General features: G+C 47.6%; 1 protein-coding gene across 1 annotated transcript in view; it reads left to right on the forward strand.

Moving 5' to 3' along the window:
• The window catches only part of LOC144599061 (unconventional myosin-VIIa-like), a 125,808-nt gene that overhangs the window by 23,510 nt on the left and 75,606 nt on the right, over positions 1–26,692 (forward strand). The window contains exons 6-13 of the mRNA XM_078409784.1: positions 668–820; positions 1,465–1,649; positions 3,613–3,734; positions 5,860–6,002; positions 7,570–7,683; positions 9,215–9,368; positions 12,736–12,812; positions 15,101–15,220. Of these exons, the coding sequence (XP_078265910.1) occupies positions 668–820; positions 1,465–1,649; positions 3,613–3,734; positions 5,860–6,002; positions 7,570–7,683; positions 9,215–9,368; positions 12,736–12,812; positions 15,101–15,220 (1,068 nt within the window). The remainder of the gene's footprint in view (positions 1–667; positions 821–1,464; positions 1,650–3,612; positions 3,735–5,859; positions 6,003–7,569; positions 7,684–9,214; positions 9,369–12,735; positions 12,813–15,100; positions 15,221–26,692) is intronic.

Here is a 26,692-nt window from a genome sequence, read left to right on the forward strand (position 1 = left end):
GAAGCGAGCTCTCATCACAAGATTTCCTTTCCCTTACCCCGTGAACAGACCCTCCTCCAGGGAACCCTAATCTCCTGTCCAATCCTAACCTCCTGCACAATCTCGGCAAAGGGAGGAAACCCTTTCCAAGCTTTTGGCCTTGTGTGTAGGTCCACAGATGGCAGGAGCTGCCGCTAGGGTTGCCAACTGTCCCGTATTAGCCGGGACATCCCGTATTTTGGGCTGTTTGTTTGTCCCGTACGGGACCACCCTTATCCTGCATTAGGCCCGGGGGGGTGGGGGGGCTGTGGCCTGGACACTGTAGGCCCGGACACTCTAGGCTTGGGGGCCGCTGTAGGCACGGACAGTGTTGGCTCACGGAGTGTGTTTGGGGAGCAGGGCCTAGTTTGTTCACCTAACGGAGGTTGCATTGCAACCCACCTCCCGGCCGGGCGGCCGTCATTGGTGGAACGGGAGCACGTGGTCGCTGGGTTGGGTGAGGTCACGTGGGGCGCGAGCAGTGACGTCACCTTGTCCCGTATTTGGGAGTTAGAAAGTTGGCACCCCTAGCTGCCACATAAAGGGAAGGTCCCCACCCCTCAACCTTGGTGCCCTCTGTGTTCGGAGAATGCACCGGGGCTGGACTGTGCTGGGAATGCCACTGACGAGCGTGTTCCTCTGGTCCTAGGAGCTGTGGATCGACGCAGCCAACATGCATCGGGTGAAGCACATGCACCCCACCTCAGTGAGGGAGATGGACGACATGATTTGCATTGAGGACCTGAGTGAAGCCGGGATGCTGCGGAACCTCCAAATCCGATATCGGAAGAACGTCATTTACGTAAGGCAACCGCCAGAGGACTAAACACAGACACAGCTAGTGCAGAAGGCAGGAGGAGACTATTTGACCCAGTGTGTCCACGCTGGTGAGATGATCCCCAGCCGAACCCCACCTCCGCTGCCCTTGGGCCTAATTGTGAGGGCACTTGGGGTCCCACCATCCTCTCAGCACCCCACCTCATCTGGGTGCCCAATGGTTTACTTGATGGCCCTCTAATCCTCCTGCTAGTTACTTTAAATCTATAGCTGTGGGTTTGAACTCCTTGGCAAAGAGAGATAGCCCTTTCTGCTTACTCTCTCCCTGGGGCCCACTCTGTCTTACACCCAAACAAACATAGAAACATGCAACACACACACACACACACACACACACACCTTTATCTTGTAACGATGTCCCATGATCAGCCTGCTATAATATTCTCTGCCTTGGCGAATGAAGGTAAGCATCATATCTGCTTTTTATCATCGACAAAAGGGTGTAGATGGTGGAATCTGGTACGGAAGGAAGGTTGGGAGTGAAATATGGAATCAAAGGGAAGGATGGGGGGTAGAAGGGAAAGGAGGGGAGAGGAAAATAGAGTGAACAAAGAGGCTGGGCCAGAATGACTGAAGGTTTCACAGCTCTCATTACTCTGCTTCACACAGACCTACACCGGCTCCATCTTGGTGGCTCTGAACCCTTACCAACAGCTTCCCATTTACACCTCAGAGCAGGTCAGCCAGTACACCAACAGGAGGATTGGAGAGCTACCGCCTCACATCTTTGCCATCGCCGATAGCTGCTACTTCAGTCTGAGGAGGAGCCGCAGGGACCAGTGCTGCATCATCAGGTGAGAGCTGTGGGCCAGTGAAGGGCAAACACCCACCCATCAGCCCAGGTCTGCTGGCCCAGCTTGTGCCCTAGCTGATGGCAAATGGGTCCGCACAGACTGGGTGGGCCGAAGGGCCTGTGTCTGTGCTGCGACTCTCTCTAACTCCACGAGTCTCCGGAACAGTAGCCAGGAATCGGTGAGGGTGGCAAATGCAGCGTTTGGCAATTGCTCACTCACAATACAGCTCAGAAAGCCATCTAGTCATGCAAACTCCTTATTTGAGCGGCTCAGTGCCTCAGCGTTTCAGAAGTCCAGGTTCAACACTGACCTCTTGTGCTGTCTGTTTAGAGTTTGCATGTTCTTCCTGTGGCCGCATGTGTTTCCCCTGCATGCTCTAGTTTCCTCCCACATCTCAAAGATGCTTTCAAGAGAGAGCTAGATAGAGCTCTTAAAGATAGCCGAGTCAGGGGGTATGGGGAGAAGGCAGGAACCGGGTACTGATTGAGAATGATCAGCCATGATCACATTGAATGGTGATACTGGCTAGAAGGGCTGAATGGCCTCCTACTGCACCTATTGTCTATTGTCTATGCACAGATAGTTGGTTTATTTGGCCACTGTAAATTGTCTCCAGTGTGTGGGTGAGTGGTAAAATCTTGGGGAGTGATGAGAAGGTGGGGAGAATAAAAGTGACTGATGAAAATAGGTTGTTGTTGGATGGTCTGGACATGGTGGGCTGAAGGGTGTGTTTCTGTGGTCTAACACTCTATGATTTTATGTGCTACCAGTTCTTTCAGTAGCAGCCAATATGTGTTGGTTTCAGAACGTAAGCTGCAAATCCTTATCCTCCATCCCCACTCAGTACCCCACTGTGAAACCTCTCACCCTTGTTGATAAGCTGCCGGATGGCTCATTCCTTTGCCCCATCAGATACCCTCTGCAGCACTTTTCCACACAAGTCCTGGGATCACTCCGCTCGGGACACTGCAGTTGTAGGGGTGTTAGCCTGTGTGAATCAGTGCTACTGAACTGCTGATAACCTGATTAAATTCATTGAAGGTGATAAAAATGATCCATTGGAAGAGAGATTCCCCCTCTCTCCCCCCCTGATACAGTAATATGTATATGGGTCACAGAGTCATCCAGCGCAGATGCAGGCCTTCCAGGCCATACAGTTCATAGCCTTCTATGCCTTGGTGATTCAAGTGCTCACCCAGATATTTCTTCTGATCCACTCTTACCCCATATCCAGGTCATCTGCCCTGTGTTTTCAGATACCTCTACTATGGGGTGAATTTTCCAGCTATCCACTCAGTCCATGTTACTTAGTACACCTTTATCAGGTCCACCCTCAGGTTGCTAACAGCACTGTTACCTCCGAAAGTTATAGAGAGATGCAGAAAAGACACAGTCCCTTCTGCCCACCTAGTCCATGCCGACTATTAACCGCCAACCACTTACATAATCCTACACTGATCCCATTTTATTCTCCCCAGTTTCCAACCACTTCCTAGCCAGATTCTACCACTCAGCTGCACACACAGACTGATCAGCCATGATCGCATTGAATGGCGGTGCTGGCTCGAAGGGCTGAATGGCCTACTCCTGCACCTATTGTCTATTGTCTATTGCATCAAATTACAGCAGCTAATTAACTTACTGATATGTGGGAGGAAACTGGAGCACCTGGGGGAATCCCACATGGTCACAGGGAGAACATGCAAACTCCACACAGACGGCACCTGATGAGGTCAGGATCAAACCCTGATCTCTGGCACTATGAGGCAGCAGTTCTACCTGCTGAACCACTGCGCTGGATTGGCAGAGAACAGCTGAAGAGAAGCCATCACTAACAATTCATGGTGCACGGCATGCTGGCTCAGAGGGTTCTTGCTGCATTGGGCGTTGCTGTGGACAAAGGAATGAAGTAGGTGGCGGAAGGAGAGAACCTTGGCTGTAAATGAAGTGTTCTTAATTTCAGCGGAGAGTCAGGAGCAGGGAAGACGGAGAACACTAAACTGATCCTGAATTTTCTGGCTGCAGTCAGCGGCCAGCACCTGTGGATTGAACAGCAGATCCTGGAAGCAAACCCAATCCTGGAAGGTAAGCCTTGTGTGGAAAAGCCCATGGCCAGATGAGGAGGTGTCCACGGGCAGTTCTGTTCACTGTACTGTTGGAAGGACCTGATTACACTGGAGAAGCTGCAGAGGAGATTCACCTTGGGATGGAGTGTTTCAGTCCTAAGGGGAGACTAGAAAGTTTTTTTTTTTCTCCTGTTTTGCCTGTCTGTAAGTAAATAGGCTCTTCAGCCCAACGTGTCCATGCTGACCATTGTTGTACAACACTGACAACACTTTCAGGCAATTAAACACACACAACAAAATTCTGTTTCTAAACTGCTTTATTGACATACAGAATGAATACTTTCACTATCCAGGTTTGTGATCAAGGGGTTTCCCTAACTCTCCATCTCGGAAGTGGGCAATCACCTTCTTCCTTGTGAGGGTTGCTCTCTGGATTTGCCTCTCACATTACCGCGTAAAGTACCTTTTTTATACTTTCACTTACCAGAGGCCTGTGGTTTTTCACAGACGATTATAAGGCTTTGTTTTCCATATGCATATTTGTTTTTCCATCTGAGTCACTTATTATCTCTACTCCCGACCTTGAGTTAATCTGTCAGCTGCACGGTCCAGCAATAACGTGCTCATTGATAATGAGCCTGACCAACAGAATGCATCTGTTCTATGCTGGAGCACTGACTGGAGCTCACTCCTCCCTACTTCTCATAGTTCTGAGTCTGAACTCTTTAACCCAGCCAAGTCCTGGACTGGAGAAGCTCTGTTCTCAGGAGCCTGTCGGGATACTTGTCTAATGAAAAAACAGAGATGCCAAGTTTCTTTGTAACCAACGAAACTTTGTTTACCTGCATTTTATTCATCCTATCTAAGCAACTCATCAATTTGTATTGATCCCCCACAGCCTCCTTCACTCCAAGGAAAGCAAACCCAGCCTACCCAGTCTCTCCTCGTCACTGAATCGCTCGATCCCAGGCAACGTCCTGGTGAATCTCCTCTGCACCTTCTCCAGTGCATTCACCTCCTTTCTAAATTGTGGCGACTGGAGTGGACAACACTGAAAGGGCTCCAGGCAACGGTGTACAAAATTATGAGGGGCTTGACTCTATCTGTGAGGATGAGAGTGATAGAAGGGAGAACGTTGGGGAAGGAATGGCTTACATGAAGGATCAGTTTCGGCTGCAGTCTCAACAGCTGACAATTGTCAAATAGCAAGAGAATTGTTGTTCAAACCTAACCAGCATGCATTCCTCCTTATGTCTGGACAATGAGTTCAGACCTGACAGCAGGCATAGGTCTGAATCACAAGCGTGGATACTGAAAGTATTCATTCCATATACATGTTAATAAAGCAGTTTCGAAACACAATTCTTTGTGTGCGTTTAATTTGATCCACTGTTCCTGAGACCCCAGTTCGACCTCGAGCTTAGCTTCTGCCTGTGTGAAGTTTGCATGTTCTCCCCGTGACCATTTGGGTTTTCCCCCACCTATGGATTCCTCCCACATTGCAAAGACTGTGGGTGGGATGTTAATTGGCTGCTGTTTATTGCTCTTTGTGTGTTGGGGGTGGTGGAATCTGGATGGGAGTTGCCTGGAATGTGGGGAGAAAAGGGGAAATGAGTGGTCGATGGCTGGTGTGGACTCAGCGGGCGATTGGCAATCAAAAGAGAAAATCTTCCCTTTAGTCAATTTCTCTACCAACAACCCCCCAACCCCCAAAGTGAAGCAACTGACTGAGCCCAGAGAGTAGTGTCGCTGCCTGATGCTGCAGCCTTCCGGGTTTGGTACTGACCATGGGTGCTGTTTGTGTGGAGTTTGCATGTTTCTCCCTGTCACCATGATCCGTCAGCTCCTGCCCAATGATGTAGTTTAATTGGCCATCATAAATTTCCCCCCAATGCACAGGTGAATGGCAGAATCTGTATGGAGCTGAGGGGAGAATAAAGTGGAATTAATGTAGGATTTGTATAAATGGGTGGTTGATGGTCAGCACGGACTTGGTGGGCCGAAGGGCCTACTTCCGTGAGGCATGATTCTAAGGTACAGTTGCAGGTGGCCCATGGAAATATTGCCATGACCAACCTGACTGTAAATGTTTGTTGCTGACGCCATTCTCTTTCTCTGTTCTCTCACACTGTTCTCTTTCGCAGCCTTTGGAAATGCAAAAACTGTGAAAAACAACAACTCCAGCCGCTTTGGGAAATACGTCGACATATTCTTCAGTGGAGATGGGATGATAGAAGGGGCAAGGATTGAGCAGTACTTGTTGGAGAAATCCCGAGTGTGTCAACAGGTGAGTGTAACCAGGAGCACTGATGGGTACCCACACCAAAGGTCCACCCTGGCCATGACCATCAGTGATGGGAACGTGGGGAATAGGATTTGTGTAGGATTAGTGTCAATGGGCGATTGATGGTCGGCACGGACTCAGTGGGCAGGATGGCCTGTGTTTGTGGTGTATGACACTATGAAGTTCTTGAAGATATTTGATCCGTTGGTTCAAATTGGCTCCCTGACAGATGCTCAGTGAAGGATGAGCTGTTTAATCTCAGACTTCTATTCCTCTGCAGAAGCCTGTTTGCGTGGTGGAGGACAAGGTGGCTCTTCACCTGCTACAAATCTGTGCCTGTCGTGTCCAGAAAGGTCACACGTACAGCGACTGATGATGAATCTCATGGTACTCACTCACACTCACACTCATACTTGCACACTCTCTTACACACACACTCTCTCTCTCACTCTCTCTCTCTCTCTCTCTCTCTCTCTCTCTCTCTCTCTCTCTCTCTCTCTCTCTCTCTCTCTCTCTCTCTCTCTCTCTCTCTCTCTCTCTCTCTCTCTCTCTCTCTCTCTCTCTCTCTCTCTCTCACACTCTCTCTCTCTCACACTCTCATTCTCACACATACACACACACACACACACACAGTGAGTGTGCACACAGAGTCCATTATGTCTCCTGATTAACTCTGCAATCCAAATTAACCGTGTACTGCAGAAGCAACCAGCCAGATCTCTTGGCCAGGCTTATCTCTTCTACAGATACTCACCTGTTGGCACTCAGATTATGCTATGGCACGGAGTCGGACATGTGCAGCGACCAACTGGTGGCACCTGCAGGTTGACGAGTGGAAGGAAGCCTTTCCTATTCTTGCGAGACCTCCAAGAAGTACTCGTGTTCTTTGACATCACCCTGCACATTGGAGTAGTGGGTCAACTCCTCAAAGTCACGGATTTGGAGTTATAGAATCACCTAGCACCAAAGTTGTCCCTCACCCCATAGGCCATGCACCCTGTTACACTAATCCTACTTTATTCTCTCTACATTCCCATCAACTCACTCCAGATTCTGCTGCTCACCTACATTCCAGGGGCAATTTAGAGCGACCAATTAACCTACCAATTCACACATTTTAGAGGTGTGGGAGGAAACGCACATGGTCGCAGGGAGAATGTGTAAACTCCACATGGACAGCTCTGGAGGTCAGGATTGAAGCTGGGTCCCTGGAACTGTGAGGCAGAGGCTTGACAAGCTGCACCACTGTCTGTTTGACTATCTTGTCTCAAGGCTGTGTGGGTGGTGTTGAGCAGAAAACCAGAAGGAGGCATTGCTTGAGAAGTCTGTAGAAACATTTGGAGATGCTCTTGAGTTGGTTGATTCAGGGTCTGGTGGGGAGCCGTGGTTTTACATTGATGCTCCATCCCAAAGTGCTGGTGTTGGATGTATTCAGGTTGCTGGGAGGGATGTTGAGCCAAGCTAGGTCCTTGGTGAGGAAGTGACATGCTCTCTCAACAGGTAAACGCTGGTGCATCACTTTGATATCACTTTCCTGTTCTTCTTTTTTAACTGTCCTGTGCTCCGACAGGCTCCAGATGAGAGAAACTACCACGTATTCTACAGTCTACTGATGGGCATGAAGAAGGAACAGAAGCAGCTCCTCGGTTTAGGCACAGCACACGAGTTTGACTATCTGACCATGGTGAGCCTGTTACTTCAGCACATTACAGCCATAATTCCAACCTATAAAACAACTTATGCTTTTGCACCGTACACATCCGATTCAAAATTGGCCCATCTTTCCCTTCCAATGTTTATTCATTGAATCCTGAGCTCCGTGAAGAATCAAAATGATACGGGTATGAGGTGCCATGGAACAGCATGGCAAACTGAACATTTAGCAGACCAGATGTAATGGGCTAATTCAACTTGCTGGAGGGTCAGCAGACTTGCTCTCTTGCTTCTAAAGAAAAGCCATATTGTATAGAATAATGCAGTGGAAGCAAAGTCTGAAATCTCCATATAAAAGAAATCCACAATGGCTCTCGTGCAAGCACTACCCCACCAACCACAGCCGATACTGAGCTGCCTTTTATTATCTTACAAAGGGACAGAGATCCTGAAAAGGATGCAAAACAGCATCAGTCTGGCTTCGATTCTTGAGCGATTAGATCAGAGTTAATAATAGTTGGTGGATTAATATAAAGAACCAAATTTGAAAGATCATATAGCAGGAGGCGATTTGGACAGATCACCATGTCAAGAGGGCAGCTCTGAAATTCAAATGGGACTCTTCTAAAATTAAATTTCTATTTAACTGGGACTCTTCTAAAGTTAATCAACATTTCTCGCATTTTTTGTTCATTCAAAATTTCCAGCATCTGCAGTGCTTTGCATATGTTTCCCTGTAGCTGAGACACTATGCATGCATAGGGAGGGACTGCAGGTGCTGGTTTGGAGGAAGAGAAGGAATGGGTGATGTTTCAGGTCAAGTCCCTCCTTCAGACTGAAAGTCAGAGGAGAGGGAGACAGAGAGATAGGGTAAGGAGTGAAAACAGATCAAAGGGGACAATGCTCAAGGAGATGTAGAATGGTACATTGTTAGCTGAGGAGAAGATCACAGCGAGGCATAGAATCAGTAATATTTAATCAGGAGGACAATGAAACTAGTCGGAGAACTATGGTGGGGGTGATTTGGAGAAAGAGGGAAAGCAAGGGTTACTTTCACTTGGAGAAGTCAATATTCATACCGCTGGGTTGTAAGCTGCATAAGCGAATATGAAGTGTTGCTCCTCCAATTTGCATTGGGCCTCACTCTGACAGTTGACGAGGCCCAGGACACAAAGATCAGTGTGGGAAAGGGAGGGGGAGTTCAAGTGTTTAGCTACCGGGAGATTGGGTAAGCCCCGGCATCTGAGCGGAGGTATTCAGCGAAACTGGCAAGCCTGCGCTTAGTCTCGCCGATATATAGGAAGCACGCACGGTCACAGGGAGAACATGCAAACTCCACCCTGACAGCACCAGAGGTCAGGATTGAACACGGGTCTTTGGAGCAGTGAAGCAGCAGCTCTAACAGCTGCACCACTGTGCCGCCCTATTTGAAACCAGTGGTCAATTGGTTTGTAGGGAGGTGGATCCGAAACGATAGAAATTCTCAGTCAACGTTAGTGTACTAGGGTTATTATTTAAGACAGTCTCTTATGGAATCAACAGCTTGTGATTTATTCTTGCAGGGTAACTGTACCAGTTGCACTGGGCACGATGATTTTGGGCATTATGCTGATATTTGCTCAGCCATGAAAATCTTGATGTTTTCGGACAAGGAGCAGTGGGAAATTCACAAGCTATTGGCTGCTGTTCTGCATCTGGGTAACCTTAAATTCCAAGGTATGAACACAGCAAGAGAGAGTGGTGGGCGATAAAATGATAGACATGAAATGAAAGATAAAGTGATAGATTTAATCATAAGCGGTGACCTTGGCTGTATCTCAGGAGCTTCCATGGAATTAGGGGAACATGAGAGCTTAAGAGGGTAGGAGCGAAAGTCGGCCGCTCGGCCCCTCAAGCCAGCCTGGCCATTCAATACGAGCTGAGGCTGATCTGCCCTAGGCCTCAACTCCTCCTCTGTACCAGTTGTCCATGGCCCTCAACATTCCCTCATCTTTCAAAACATTGTCCACCTCCATCCTGAATATTTACAATGACCCAGCCGTCTCCACCTTTGGGGCAGAGAAATTCAGAGATGCACTTTCCTCTGAGAGAAAGAAATTCTGCCTGCCGCAGTTTTAAATGAGCACCCCTTATCCTGTAACTATGTCCCCTTGATCGAGGCTCTCCCGATCGTGGAAACATCTCAACATCTGCCCTGTCGAGCCCCCTCGGAGTTTTGTATATCTTAAAAAGGTTACCCCTCTTTTTATTCTAGAGAATACAGCTTGTGTTGATAGAACAACCCACTCATCCCTAGAGTAAGCCTGGTGAGAGGAAGGAAATCTTTCAATAAATGGTCTATTTTGGAGCCGCATAGCAACACCCTCTAATGTATCGTTATTAAAGTTCTGCTTTCCGCACCAACAAGCAATGCCGTGTCTCAGTGAAACTATCTAACACCAAGACCCCTACCTTCATATTGGTTATCTTAAGCTCACCACAGGTCTCACTGTGCCTGAGGGAGAATGGTTTGTTCATTGGCCTGGCTCCCCAAAGAGCATCACCTATGGTGGTCTTTACCATTCCTGCCTGTTCAGCTTTTGGCCCTGCATGCCCTCTAAACTCCTGAAGTGGACAATCCAACCATTTTTTTGCCACCAATGCTCTCATGAAATCCAAGATGCCTTTGTATCCAGGTCTTTCTTCCCAACCCATCTTTCATTTGACACTCCAAGCCATGCCATCCTGAATATTTCTAGCTGATGATGTTTAGCCCTCCACAGCCACAATGGACAGACTGCACAAAGCACTCATTGGCTTACCTCCCGGCTGACAGAACAGCTCACAATTTGCGGATCACCCCGCAAAAATAACCCTGGCTTCCTTTCTTCACTACACTCCTTCCAAACCAAAGACCTCCACTAGCTAGAAGGACAATAGCAGCAAACGCATGGCAGCACCACCACTTGGAAGTTGCCCTCTGAAACATGTGCCATCGATCCTTGGAAATATATTGCTGTTCCTTCACCATCACCAGGTCAAAATCCTGGATTTCCTCTCTACCAACATTTTGCTGTACCCAACCCTCAAGGATCTCAGCAACTGAAGGTGGCAGCTCACCACCACATTTTCAAGAGTAATTAGCGATGGACAAGAAATGCTGGCCCAGCCTGTGAAGCCCACATCCTTTGTTTGTTTATTAAAAAAACATGTTGTCTTCTTAAATCTATCCCTACTTCCCCTATCAGATGAACTCATGGACTTTGGCACCTAGCTTGAGACTATTCATTGAGGTGCCTTTACCAACTCCTGCCCCCACCTTCAGTTCCCTTAGTTCCCAACGTGATGCTTTCCCAAAGGCTTCCCTTATGTGAGCCTTAAGCTTTCCCCCCCATCTCCTCTTGTGTCCTTCTCTCTGCTCCTCCTGTCCAGGAGAGAGGAGGATGAAGGGGAGTTTTATTACCGCTACACAAGCACTAATAGAACCATAAGAATATCGTGGACAGTTCTGCTTCCTTCTTTAAGGAAGGATATTTCATTTGAAGCAGTACAGAGAAGACTCACTCAGGTGACCAATTGTGTCCCGTGAGGAGAGATTGAACGGGTTGGTCCAGTACTCATTGGAGTTTCCAGGAAGGAGAGGTGATCTGATTGAAACACACAAGAATCTCCAGGGGCTTGATAAGGAATGTCCCAGGAGAGAGTTTTCATTCACAGGACTCGTTTGGAAGCAAAGTTTAGACTCTGAGTAAAAGTTGTCCATTTAAGAGTGAGATGAGGAAGAGTTTCTTCCCTCAGAAAGGTTCTGGGTCTTTTTAATTTGTTGCCCTAGAAAGTTGGAGGGTGAATTCGTGAATGCATTCAGAACTGAGATACATTTTCAAATCAGGAAGGGAATCTAGGGTTATGGTATAAGGAAGGAAAGTGGGCAAGGAAAGTTGGACAGACATGATTTGACTGGGTGACAGGGCAGACCACACCTGTTCTTATGCACATATCCTGTTCCCTAAACACAGCTCCAGCACCTTTGTCCTTGTGTTGATTTTCTTCATGATTCTATCTCCTCTCCTCTGATCATCCAAGTCTGCTCTTGGCACATTATCATCTCTTTGATCCGTGCTGACAGGTACATCCTTCCTTCCCACTCCAGTCCCCAAACATGTCACACCCTTCAGAATCCGAGTCCTTCGCCCCCGCAAAAGTATGGGGTCCTTTTGTGGAATGCAAATGGTTCATAGTGAGATCACAGATGCCATCCTGGAACAGCCCCTCCCTCCCACCCACCTGCTGACTTTGTTGTCCACTCCCTCTCCCCATTTGCTTCTCCTGCTGTGTGGGACGATCTTGTCCATCCGATCTTCGCTTCTCATCCTGCTCCTGAGGTGTATATGTGACGTCCTCCATGAATCTACCCATGGACCCCGCCAGCCCAATCCTCGATCAGGACCACATCCTCGAAAGCACACGGGGCTCCAGGTGAGAGCCCTGTCACCTCAGCACCGGGCTGGCAGTCCCTCACGTGGCCAGAAGCAAGTTCTGCTTCCTCTCCGCTCCCTCCATCTCTCTGGTCACAGTGTCAGGCAACTCTGGTGTCCAATGGACCTACGGATGGGCTTCTAACATGGTACCTGCTCCGTGTGTGGCTGCCTTCCTCCACACCCATGGCATGAACTGACCTCACCCAGCTTTATGGCCTCGATGATGAACCTTGTACCTCTTCCTTTGCCTCATCTTTTGTCCATCTGATTAACTTTCCGTTTTGCACCTTCCCTCAACTCGTTCATCCTTATCTGTGCTGCCTGCACCCTGACTCCCACTTACCCCACACAGTCCTCGCCTCACTCAGAGTCTCAGACTCTCACCTGCTTTCAGAAGCCTCCACACTCTGTGCTCTCCCCGTCCGGCCTGACGACACTGTGAGAGTGCATCACAACTCCGAGTTCGGTAAAGAGGCCACTGCCCATCATTGCTGGAAATGATCCAGGCTCAGGAAATGGAGGTCGATGCTGAACTTTGCAGATTAAAGAACGAGAAGAGTGTGGATGAGAAGAGTGTTTTCTGATTTCATCAATGTCCTTACCCTGTCTTGTATATTCCCGTACAGCTGCTGTATATAATAATTTGGACTGTTGCGAACTTTTGTCATCAAATCACCTCTCCATGGCAACCAAGTTACTTGAGGTAAATAAATCTGCCTTGTTCCCTGATTTGGTTTATTGCAGATGGAGCAGAAGCAGCCTGTGGAATATGCTGTTACACGTGCCCGTGAGAGAGAGAGAGAGAGAGATGAGATGAGCCATGTGTCAACTCAGGTTCTGCAGTCCCCTGCTGCAATATATCCAGCTCCCGTCATGCCTGTCCTACTGTTGCTGCTGGGTTGAGATTGAGGCTTGGGTTTGCTTTTTGCTGTTAGCAACGGCTGTGTACGACTGTGTAAGAGAGAATGTCAGCTGGTTCAACAAACCTGTTGGACAAACTCCACCCGTCCTCTCCAACACCCGTCCTCTCGACACCCATCAGTGTGACCAGAAGGTAGATTGTTCCTGAGAATGGCAAGAAAGAACGTTCTGAAAACCTGACCAGGTTGCTAGCTTCTCCACCAGTAAATTGTTTTTTAAATTCTCATAGACAGCACAGATACAGTTCTTTTGGCTCATTGATTCCATGCTTACCATCGAGTACAGATTTGCATTAATCCCCCCCCCATTCTCATCAGCATCCCCCAGATTCTCAGGCATACATGAGGGGCAATTTACAGAAGCCAATTAACATACCAACCCGCTCATCTTGGGGATATGGGAGGAAACCGGAGCACCTGGAGGAAACCCACACGATCAAAAGGGAGAACTCGTGGGCGTTGGGATTGAACCTGGGTCTCTGGTGCTATGAGGTAGCGGCTCTGCCTCACTGCACCACTTTGCAGCCTCCCCCATCCTGCCACAGGTGATCAAACCACTGAGTAACACACAGCCAGAGCGGTGGTGTTGAGGAGCACATGTGGTGAGCTGGGGACCACTCCCTCCCAGAAGCATGAAGCAGTAGTAGGTATGGTTTTGAGTGTGGGGACGATGAGACCTGCAGCATGGGTAACTGGATGAGACTGTGGACAATGGGCTCTGGTGCCGATCCTGTTTGGTACTGAGTGAGAAGACACTTACTGCCATGTGAGAGTTGCTCATCGACAGCTGCCTGGAATGCAGGCTACACTTCCCCTGACAGACCTTCTCAGGCTATTAAAGTTCTTCCTGATCTGTACCATAACAAATGTCTGACGCAGACCGTAGAGAGTGTGTTTACCAGAAATAAAAACAGAAAATGTGGAACCACTCAGTAAGTCAAACAGCATCTGCGCAGAGAAACAATGATATCAGTACTGGATGACGTCTACGAGGTATCCCCCAGCAACCTTGACCGCGCCTGATCAGAAATAATCCCAGAGTCCCATCCAGGCTACCCCTCCCTTCTCTGCAACATCAAACTACCTGGTCTCTCTTTCCCAACCTGAAACGTTCATTGTTTTATCGCCCATCACTCTCTCTTGCTGTGTTCCCCACAGATGCTGCCTGATCTGCTGAGTCTTTTCAGCATTTTCTGTTTTTGTTTTGGAATTCCAGCATCTGCTGTATTTTTAACTGTGTTGTCCATACATTGACTCAAACAGGTCAAACTTCCCTCCCAACTGCTCTTACCCAAACAATTCTAAAAACATTCTTGGTAAGTGGAAACGTGCTGCTCTTAGATTCCCCAGGTAGAAACCAATTAATAGACAATAGACAATAGACAGTAGGTGCAGGAGTAGGCCATTCAGCCCTTCGAGCCAGCACCGCCATTCAATGCGATCATGGCTGATCACTCTCAATCAGTACCCCGTTCCTGCCTTCTCCCCATACCCCCTGACTCCGCTATCCTTAAGAGCTCTATCCAGCTCTCTCTTGAAAGCATCCAACGAACTGGCCTCCACTGCCTTCTGAGGCAGAGAATTCCACACCTTCACCACTCTCTGACTGAAAAAGTTCTTCCTCATCTCCGTTCTAAATGGCCTACCCCTTATTCTTAAACTGTGGCCCCTTGTTCTGGACTCCCCCAACATTGGGAACATGTTTCCTGCCTCTAGTGTGTCCAATCCCCTAATTATCTTATATGTTTCAATAAGATCCCCCCTCATCCTTCTAAATTCCAGTGTATACAAGCCCAATCGCTCCAGCCTTTCAACATACGACAGTTGAGATACAGCAGTGCCATCCCAAGTTGTATCTTAGATCTCTTAGATCTTTCTGGCCTTTCAGGACTGGGACTTGGTCTGAACTTTAACAGTGTTAACCTAGACAAAGATTTTGGCTTGACATCCTCTGTCTGGCCATCTTCATATTAACCTGGGTCACCAGCCTCTGTCAGTAGCCCTGGGATTAGCATGGATTCATTGACTGCTCCTTGGGGAGGGCGGAGTAATTGTCTACCTCTTTGTGTAGGTAGACCTGCAGGAACTTGAGAATGGAATGATCAACAGGTCCATCTTAGTCCGCGGGGAAAGTGTGTCCACCCCAATGAGCAAGGCATGGGCAGCAGGTAGCCGGGATGCACTCGCCAAGGTAAGGAACCATCAGCAAGTTCTCAGTCAGTCAAAAGCAACCAGCACCATTCCAAGTAAATATACTCAGCGTTCTCGGACCCACAGGAATCAGGCATTTCCTCTTCTTTTCATTCCCTTCTTTTTGTGGAGAGATATTGCATGGAAACAGGCCCTTCGACCCACTGAGTCCGTGCTCACCATCAAGCACCCGTTTTTACACTAAATCTCCCTTTATCCCATTCTTCCCACGTTCTCATCAACCCCCCACCCCCACCCAAGTTCCACCATTGACCTACAAACTAGGGGCAAGTTACAGTGACCAATTAACCCATAAACCTACAAGGGCCAGTTTCTGCACTGTATTAATAATAATAAATATATAAATTAAAAAGGAGAATGTGGAGCTGGAGATCAGGATTGAACACAGTCTCTGTAGTTGTGAGGCAGCAGCTCAACCAGCTTTACCACTGTGCTGTCTGTTTTCTTCCACTGAACTAGTCCATTTGCCTGTGTTTGACCCATATCCCACTAAACCTTTCCCATCTACGAACCTGCCCAAATGTCTTTAAAACCTCCCCCATTGTGTCTGCCTCTGTAGCTTCCAACAGCGGCTAGTTTCATAAACACACACCACCCTCTGTGTGAAGGAATGCCCCAGGGTCTCTTTTAAATCTGTCATATCTCACAATGCTATGCCCTCTAGTTTACCTTATCTATCTCATGATTTTGTAAATCTCTGCAACGTTTTCCCTCACACTCCTACATTCCGGGAAAGAGCTTATCCAACCTCTCAAAATGGAATCAAAAGCCTCTCCCAGCTTATCCAATCTTTCCTTTTAACTTCAGCCTTCGAGACCTGGTAATATCCTGGTGAATCTTTTCTGCACCTTTTCCAGCGTAATGACATCCGTCTTAAAGCAGGGGAGCAGAACTACACACAGTACTCCAATCGTGGTCCCACGAACGTCTTCTACAGTTGTACCATGGCGCCCTAACTCCAATACACTAACTGATGAAGACAAGCGTGCCAAATGTCTTCTTCACCACACTGCCTACGTGCATCACCAAATTCAAGGAACTTTGCACCTGTGACCCTAGGTCTCGCTGTTTTACATCTCTGTCTCTCTGTTTCATCCCCCAGAATGCTCCCATTTCCTGTTTAAATCCTACTCCTGGTTTGACTTCCCAAAATGCATCACCTCACCCTTGTGTGAGTTAAGTTGCATCTACTGTTCCTTTGCCCATTTCTCTAGTTGACACAGGTGTTTTTTGGAAACCTAGGCAAATTTCATTGCTGTCCACTTTAACACCATTTTTGGTGCCATAAATAAATTTACTGACCCTATTAACTACATTATCATCTAAATTGTTAATATAGATGACAAACAACAGTGAACCCAGTACAGATCCCTGTGGCACACTGCTGCTCACAGGCCTCCAATCAGACCATCAGCCTCCATTAGCATGCTCTGACTCCTTCCACCAAGCCAATTTTGAATCCAATTGGCGAGTCACCCTGGATCCCATGCGATCTAACCTTACAGATCAGCCTATCGTGTGTGAAGTTATCAAAGGCCTTGTTAAAACCAATGATGACAATATCTACCACCCTGCCCTCTTCAATCCTTCTTGGTGAAGTCTTCAAAAACTCATGATTTCCCTCACACAAAGCCATGCTGACTGTCCGTAATCAATCCTTGCCTATCCAAATGTAGCTGGATAATGCCCCTCAGAATACCCTCCAGTAACTATCCCACCACTGAGGTCAGGCTCAATGTCCTGTACTTCCCTGACTTGTCCTTACAGCCTGTCTTATATCAAGGTACAACAATAGGCACCCTCCAGTCTTACGGTACCTTCCCCATAGCTAATGATGATGTGAACCTCTCTGGCAGGGCACCGGCAATTTCTCCCCTAGCTTCCCATGATCTCCAAGGATGCACTTGATCAGCCCTTGGGGATTTATTCAGCTTAATATTCTTTAAGACCGTTAGCACCGTCTCATTTGTAATTCATAAATGGTAAATGCATCATTTCTGTCAATTCTTTTGCTTCCATGATCTTCTCCTCATTAAAGACAGATGAGAAAGACTCATTAAACACCTGGCCCATCCCCTGTGGCTTGACACATGGATGATCATGTTGATCTTTAAGGTCTCCCTTGTTACCCTTTTGCTCTTAATATACCTGTAGAATTTATTTTCCCTTATCCTGGAGCAATCTTATGCACTTGTTTTGCCCAGCTCATTTAACTCATGTGTACTTCTACATTTCTTACATTCCTTAAGGGATTCGCTTGATCCCAGCTGACTGTACCTGACAAATGCTGCCTACTTGTTTCTGACTAGAGCTTCAATGCCCTTCATCAACCAGGGTTTCTAAAACTGCCAACCTTGTCCTTCACTCTAATAGGAACATGCAGTCCCTGGACTCTCCCAATCTCACCTTAAACCTTTCCCACTTGCCAAGCATTCCTTTAGCTGGAAACAACATCTCCTATTCCACTAATCACCCACAAATTCTTGCCTAATACCCTCAAAATTAGCCTTGCCTCAATTTATGTCATCTTAACTTGTGGATCTGTCTTATCTTTCTCCCTAATTATTTAAAATCTGATAGAAGTAGGCCATTCAGCCCTTTGAGCCAGCACCGCCATTCAATATGATCATGGATGATCATCTCAAATCAGTACCCCGTTCCTGCTTTTTCCCCATTCCCTTGATTCCTTTAGCTCTAAGAGCTAAATCTAACTCTCTCTTGAAAACATCCAGTGAATCGGCCTCCACTGCCTTCTGTGGCAGAGAATTCCACAGATTCACAACTCTCTGGGTGAAGAGGTTTTCCTCATCTCTGTCCTAAATGGCCTACCCCTTACTCTTAAACTGTGACCCCTGGTTCTGGACTCCCCCGACATCGGGAACATTTTTCCTGCATCTAGCCTGTCCAATCCTTTAAGAATTTTATATGTTTCTATAAGATCCCCTCTCATCCTTCTAAATTCCAGTGAATACAAGCCCAGTCGACCCATTCTTTCATCATATGTCAGTCCCGCCATCCCGGGAATTAACCTGGTGAATCTACGCTGCACTCCCTCAATAGCAATAATTTCCTTCCTCAAATTAGGAGACCAAAATTGCACACAATTCTCCGGGTGCGGTCTCACCAGGGCCCTGTACAACTGCAGTAGGACCTCCTTGCTCCTAAACTCAAATCCTCTCGCAATGAAGGCCAACATGACATGCCATTAACTTTCTTCACTGCCTGCTGTACCTGCATGCTTACTTTCAGTGACTGATGTACAAGCACACCCAGGTCTCGTTGCACCTCCCCTTTTCCTAATCTGACACCATTCAGATAATAATCTGACTTCCTGTCCTTGCCACCAAAGTGGATAACCTCACATGTATCCACATTATACTGCAAACTGCCATGCATCTGCCCACCCACCCAACCTATCCAAGTCGCCCTGCAGCCTCATAGCATCCTCCTCGCAGCTCACACTGCCACCCAGCTTTGTGCCATCCGCAAACTTGGAGATGCCACATTTAATTCCCTCGTCTAAATCATTCATATACATTGTAAATAACTGGGGTCCCAGCACTGGGCCTTGTGGCACCCCACTAGTCACTGCCTGCCGTTCTGAAAAGGGTACTCGTTAATTCCTACTCTTTGCTTCCTGTCTATCAACCAGGTCTCTATACATGTCAATACCCTACCCCCAATACCATGTGCTCTAATTTTGCACACTAATCTCTTGTGTGGGATCTTGTCAAAGGCTCTTTGAAAATCCAGATACACCACATCCACTGGCTCGCCCTTATCCATTCTACACGGTCACTGGTCCCCAAGAGCTCCCCCACCAACACTTCAGTCACTTCCCCATTCTTGTTCCTTAAGAGGAGTTCCAATGTTGCGCGCTCTCCAGTCGGGATTGTTCAAGAAAACTTTCCTGGATACATTTAGGAAATTCCACCCTGCCCAAGCCCTTTGCACAATGGGTTTCCCAGTCAACACGAGGGAAGTTAAGATCACCTCCTAGTATGACTCGTATGCCAAAATACTGTACCCTGTCTGCTGGTTTTCTTTGCCAAACATGTTCCCCTTCATGAGCCCAGCTCGGCTGTCCTCACGTCCCAATTTACATGTGGTCTCAAGCTCACTTCCAGTTGGCACTGGTGCCCCATTGCCAGGCGCAGGACCCTGGCTGACACACCTGTAATAAGGAGATAGGATGAGCCATTCAGCCTACTGAGCTTGCTCTGACATTCAGTCAATGTCTGGTGGAGTTGGGCAAATGTGTCTTTTCTCCATTTTTCTTTGTGTCTTTTGTTAAACAAAATCCGTCCATCTATCCTGGATTTAAAATTTACAATTGATCTAAAATGAGGATAAACGTCAGAGATTGAAGAATTTTTAGAATTCCTTACCCTGGACAGCTGAGGAGTACAGTGACTGGGTCCATTCAAAATGAAGACAATAGATTCAGGAGAGTGCAGGGGAATATCACTGAGGCAGAAGAGCATGATGAACAATGGGATAGGCTCGATAGGCAGAATGGCCTACCCCTGCTCCTATTGCATATGTTCTTATGTTCTAACAATTTAATATCATTTGCTGTGTATGGATTGAGATGCAAATCTCCGTGGCCTTTTGCTTAATGAAATGTTATCTAACCAGTTCCAAAAGATGTGTCTACTATAATCTTAATCAGCAGGACTCTCTCTCTCTCCCCCCCTCTCCCTTCTTAATTTGAAATTAAGGAGAATTATGAAGTCGCATTTCTTAAACGTCTAAATTCTGAGAAATACAGACGTAGTTTCTATAAATATACTCCTTGGAATCCAGATATTATTCTGGTGAAAGCAGAAACCACTGGAAACACCCAGTTGGGACAGGCAGCAACTGTGGAGAGAAGAACAGTTAATGTTTTAGGTTGAAGACTCTGTCAGAGCTCGGAAAGAGAGAAAACAAAATATTTGTATGTTGCAGAGTGTGGGGAATAGGGTTGGCATGAGGATCTTTGTAGAGGTCCTCCAATCAATGGGCTAAGGGGGGGGGGGAGGGGAGGGAGGGGAGGGGGTGAGGGGGTTGAGTGAGAGTGAGAGTGTCCTCCAGCCTGCATTTCACCTTATCTTTCTGCCAGATTCCCCCATTCTTTAACTGATCTCACTTCATTGCTCTTTCTCTAACTGCTTCCATTAACCTGACTGGATGACCTCTGCAACATATCCCATCAGCAAACTTAGCCACATCCTATTAGAGATATTTCCACAGTCCTAAGCCCCTGCAAAGTAAAGCAAACTTGTTTTCTCTCTTCTGAATTGAGAGATCTTTTGGCAAATTATAGGACATTTAGTTAAGGGTTGCACTTTGGTGCAGTTGGTGTAGGTGCTTCAGCGATCTGGGTTCAATCCTGGCCTTCAGAGCTGACGCGGAGTTTGCACATTCTCCTTGTGACTCTGTGTTGGTTTCCCACCTGTGCTCAGATTTATTCCCACATCCCAAAAATGTGTGAGTTGGGATGTTGGAATTATAAATTGTCTGTAGGTGAGTTGTGGAATCTGTCGGTGAGTTGTGGAATTCAACATCAGGTAACTGGATTACTGTCTAGTAGCCAACCGATGTCCTGAGATGGAGACAGAGAGATCCAAAAAAGGAAGGGAAGAGGCAGAGATTGATCATGTGAAGGTAAGGGCAGAATGGAAAGTGGCAGCACCAGTAATATAATTGTCAAGCTCTCTGTGGCCCAGGACGCAGCTACAGAGCAGTCATCAATCTACCAGAAAAGGATAGATAGGTACTTGGTGATTGGCATGGACGTAGTGGGCAGAGTGGCCTGTTTATGTCCTGTATAACTCTGTGGCTCTTAAACATTAGCAAGTTCACTCCTACATCCTGTAAAACCTTGGGATGGAAGCCATCCGGTCTTAGGAATTTAGCACTCTTAACCCTCTTCCCCAAAAGATGCCAATGGAAATTGGATCATACATTTCTGATTTATCAGCATAAGGCAATGTAATATCAAATTAATCCGAAGCTAACTGCATTTCCAACCATTCCTTAGTCGTCACACTTGACTAGACATTTCCAGCTGGGATTCTTGCTGGCCGCTCCCCCAGCACCTCAGAGGGACGTTGGACCTCACACGTCTATGAACAACTGCCACCAACATCCAAAGCAGCTGGCCAACAATCGTCGTGTTCTCCGGTGGAAACCCCTTCACCCAGAACACGGAGACTCAGGAAATAACTGCAGTATTCACTGGAGACCATTCCTACGCCTTGCTATGTACTTGGAGTTACTCCAATCCAGCCTGCAGTACTTTGCCCCTTATTTACCCACAGATTGGCAAGTTTACCATTTTATCACAGGAGGGCTCTCTGAAGGCTAGGCTTTGCAAGAGTGAAACTTGGAATTCCACATCCCCCATGGAGATTTCAGAGATAAAAGTTGTTACCTCCACCTCTCTAAGGAGCACTGCTTCAGCTGGCAGGGGTTTAGTCAGCAAGGTGTGACATCCTGTGGGTGGACATCTTATCACACTACAACCGTGAGGTCGAGGTCACACACAACCACTTCCTAGCCTCAAGGCTCTTCAGACTGATCAGTCCAGTGCAAGTCCACAGCATCGAAGGTAGACACAAAATGCTGGAGTAACTCAGCGGGACAGGCAGCATCTCTGGAGAGAAGGAATGGATGACGTTTCGGGTCGAGGCCCTTCTTCAGACTGAGCAGATGCAGTATAATGTGGATAAATGTGAGGTTATCCACTTTTGTGGCAAGAACGGGAAGGCAGATTATTATCTGAATGGTGTCAGGTTAGGAAAAGGGGAAGTACATCTGGGTGTCCTAGTACATCAGTCACTGAAAGTAAGCGTGCAGGTACAGCAGGCAGTGAAGAAAGCTAATGGCATGTTGGCCTTCATAACAATTAGTCATGGCAGTTGTCTACCGCCCTCCCAAACCACACCCATCATTCCTTTCTGACTTCTCTGACTTTCTGACCCAGTTCTGTTCTCTCTCCCCCTCAATCCTCCTCCTCGGTGATTTCAACATCCATATGGACTCCACTGACTCCACAATAACCGCTGACTTCACTGAAATACTCAACTGCTTTAACCTCACTCAACACGTCAATTTTCCCACCCATAACCGTGGGCACATTCTGGACCTTGTCTGCTCCACTGGACTAAATCTACATCACCTCTCTGGCTCCGACCCCACCCTCTCTGATCACTTAGCCATCACCATGTCTGTCAACATTCCCACCCCAGCTCCAAGGCAAAAACGCAAAATCAACTTCCGTAAGCTGAACTCTGTTTCACCAACCTTGCTCTCATCCTCCCTCTCTGAAATAATATCCGCCTCTCCCTTCGTTGACCTCCACAGCCCCTCTGACCTCACTGACTACTACAACCACACTCTCTCCTCCTGCCTCGACCAGCTTGCACCTATAAAAACCAAAACAGTTTCCTTCACCCACTCTGCTCCCTGGTTTACCCCTGAACTCCGCATGATGAAAACTCATGCCCGCCAACTTGAAAGACTCTGCAACAAAACAGGTCTCACAATTCACTCCCAAGCCTACAAAGACCACCTGCAGCACTACAAAGATGCCCTTTCCCGTGCCCACTCCACCTACTACTCTCAAATAATTCACTCTGGCTCCGGAAACCCCAAAACACTCTTCTCTACAATAAACAAACTCCTCAGCCCCCTGGACACCATCTCCCAATCATTCACAGTTGACAAATGCACCACTTTCCTTTCATTCTTCCAAAGCAAAATAGACAGCATCTACAGCACCTTAACCACCAACGCACCTGCTCCCCCTCAAACCACCTGCCCCCCTTATCCTGTCAACCCCTGCCTCAGTTCTCCCCAGTCTCCACCACCGACCTCTCTGACCTCTTCACAGGAATAAAAACTGCCACCTGCTCTCTGGACCCCATCCCCTCCAGCTTTGTCAAGGCCTGCCTTCCTGCTCTCTCTCCACTTATCACTGCAACAATAAACTCCTCCCTGTCCACTGGCATCGTCCCGCCATCCCTCAAAATCGCTGCTGTCACCCCCATTCTGAAAAAACCTGGTCTCAACCCTGACACCCCAAACAACTTCAGACCAATCTCCAACCTACCCTTTCTGTCCAAAGTTTTGGAACGTGCTGTAGCTTCCCAACTCAAATACCACCTCTCTACCAATAACCTGTATGAAACTTTCCAATCCGGATTCCGCTCCAACCACTGTACTGAAACTGCGCTCCTCAAAATCACAAACGACCTTTTCCTCTCCTCCGACGCTGGCAACCTCAACATCCTCATCCTACTTGACCTCAGCGCCGCCTTTGACACCATAAATCACTCCATTCTCCTCACCCGACTTGAAACCTCCTTTAACATCACCGGCACAGCCCTATCCTGGTTCAAATCTTACCTCTCTGACAGGCACCAGTTCATCTCCATTAACAACTGTAAATCCCCCACCGCTCCCCTCCCCCAAGGTGTCCCCCAAGGCTCAGTCCTTGGCCCCCTCCTCTTCATCCTCTACCTGTTCCCCCTTGGTCAATTAATCTGCCGTCATGGTCTCAACTTCCACTGCTTCGCCGATGATATCCAGCTCCTCATCTCCACCAAGTCAATCTCCACCACCACACACTCTACACTGACAAACTGCATCACTGAAATAAAATCTTGGCTTCAATCAAATTTCCTCAAACTCAACTGCAACAAATCTGAAATCATCATCATTGGTCCAAAAACGCTCACCAAATCCACCCAAAACTTCATCCTCAATATTGATGGTCTCCCAGTATCCACCTCCCCTCACATCCGGAATCTTGGAATCATCTTTGATCAAACCCTCTCCTTCGACAAACACATCAAACACATCACAAAGACAGCCTTCTTCCACCTCAAAAACATTGCCCGTCTCCGTCCATCCCTCTCCTCCACAGCTGCAGAAACCCTCATCCACGCCTTCATCACCTCCCGTCTGGACTACTGCAACAGCCTCCTCTATGGCGCACCCTCAAAAATCATCAGTAAACTTCAATACATTCAAAACTCCGCTGCCCGTCTACTCACCCACACCCCGATCCATGACCATATCACCCCCGTCCTTTACAAACTCCACTGGCTCCCCATCCCCCAGAGAATCCAGTACAAAATCCTCCTCATGACCTACAAAGCCCTCCATAACCTGGCCCCATCCTACCTGACCGACCTCCTCCACAGGCACACTCCCACCTGCTGCTGCCAATCTCCTATCCCCCCACATCCGGACCAAACTCAGATCCTGGGGGGACAGGGCTTTCTCCATCGCTGCTCCCACCCTATGGAACTCACTACCCCAAACCGTCAGAGACTCCTCCTCACTCACCACATTCAAAACATCACTGAAGTCTCACCTGTTCAGTACTGCCTTCAACCACTGAAGGTCACCTCACCTTCTGTCTCCTTTCTCTGTTCGTTTACTTATTTATCTATTTATTCACTTCCCTATGTTCTTTAAATCCCTGTAAAGCGTCTTTGAGTATATGAAAAGCACTATATAAATGTAATGCATCATTATTATTATTATTATAACGAGAGGAGTTGAGTATAGGAGCAAAGAGGTCCTTTTGCAGTTGTACAGGGCCCTGGTGAGACCGCACCTGGAGTATTGTGTGCTGTTTTGTCCACCTGATTTGAGGAAGGACATTTTTGCTATTGAGGGAGTGCAGCGTAGGTTCACGAGGTTAATTCCCGGGATGTCGGGACTGTCAGATGATGAAAGAATGGAGCGATTGGGCTTGTATTCACTGGAATTTAGAAGGATAAGAGGGGATCTTATAGAAAGATATTAAATTATTAAGGGATTGGACACGCTAGATGCAGGAAACATGTTCCCAATGTTGGTGGTGTCCAGAACCAGGGGCCACAGTTTAAGAATAAGGGATAGGCCATTTAGAACGTGAGGTGGCAGGATCAAGGCAGTGGAGGCCGATTCACTGGATGCATTCAAAAGAGAGTTTAATGGAGCTCTTTGGGCTAGTGGGATCAAGGGGGATGGGGAGAAGGCAGGAATGGGGTACTGATTGTGGATGATCAGCCATGATCACATTGAATGGCGGTGCCGGCTCGAAGGACCGAATGGCCTACTCCTGCACTTATTGTCTATGTATCTATATATCTCTGTATGTTATGAATGAATTAATAAGTTTATTGGCCAAGTATGCAGATACAAGGAATGTGCCTTGGTGCTCCGCTCACAAATGACAACACAAACACAAAGTTAACAATTAAGAATAAAGCATAAACACATCAAAACAATAAGGGTACAACATTACGGTCTAAACATGTGGGTGAAAATAAACCAGAGCAAAAAAGAGACTACAGACTTTGGTTATTGAGTAGAACTATCACTCGTGGAAAAAAGCTGTTTTTATGTCTGGCTGTGGCTGCTTTGACAGTCCGGAGTCGCCTTCCAGTGGGAAGTGGTTCGAAGAGTTTGTGGCCAGGGTGAGAGGGGTCAGAGATGATCTTCCCCAATCGCTTCCTGGCCCTTGCTGTGTACAGTTCGTCAATGGGGGGGAAGGTTGCAGCCAACAACCTTCTCAGCTGATCGAACGATCCGTTGCAGCCTCCGGATGTCGTGCTTGGTGGCTGAGTTAAACCAGACCATGATGGAGAAGGTGAGGACGGACTCAATGATAGCAGTATAGAACTGGATCATCATTGCCTGTGGCAGATTGTGTTTCTTCAGTTGCCGCAGGAAGTACATCCTCTGTTGGGCCTTTTTGACTGTGGAGTCGATGGTGGCCCCCCATTTAAGGTCCCTGGAGATGATGGTTCCAAGGAACTTAAATGACTCCACAGATGTGACTGTGGTGTTGTTGATGGTGAGTGGGGGGAGGGGAGGGGGAGCTCTTCGAAAGTCTGCGATTATTTACACTGTCTTGAGAGCATTGAGCTCCAGGTTGTTGCGATGGCACCAGGACGCCAGCTGTGTCATTTCCCATCTGTAGGCAGATTCCTCCCCATCCTGGTCCAGTCCAATCAGGGTTGTGTCATCCGCAAACTTGAGGAGCTTGACAGAGGAGTCTGTGGAGGGGCAGTCGTTGGTATAGAGAGAGTAAAACAGAGGGGAGAGAACGCGGCCTTGCTGTGCTCCTATGCTGAGGGTCTGCGGGTCCGAGATGTGCTTTCCCAGCCTCACATGCTGCTTCCTGTCTGTCAGGAAGTTGATGATCCACTGACAGAAGGGTTCAGGCACAGTCAACTGGGAGAGTTTGGAGTGTAGTAGCTCTGGCACAATGGTGTTAAATGCAGAGCTAAAGTGCACAAACAGAATCCTGGCATAGGTCCCCTTGTGGTCTAGGTGCTGGAGGATGAAGTGCAGGCCTAGGTTGACTGCGTCATCCACCGATCTATTGGCCCTATATGCAAACTGCAGGGAGTCCAGCAGGGGGTTTGTGATGTTTTTCAGCTGGGCCAGCACAAGTCTTTCAAAG

Source organism: Rhinoraja longicauda, chromosome 13 (genome assembly GCF_053455715.1).
Source record: "Rhinoraja longicauda isolate Sanriku21f chromosome 13, sRhiLon1.1, whole genome shotgun sequence".
Lineage (NCBI taxonomy): Eukaryota > Metazoa > Chordata > Chondrichthyes > Rajiformes > Arhynchobatidae > Rhinoraja > Rhinoraja longicauda.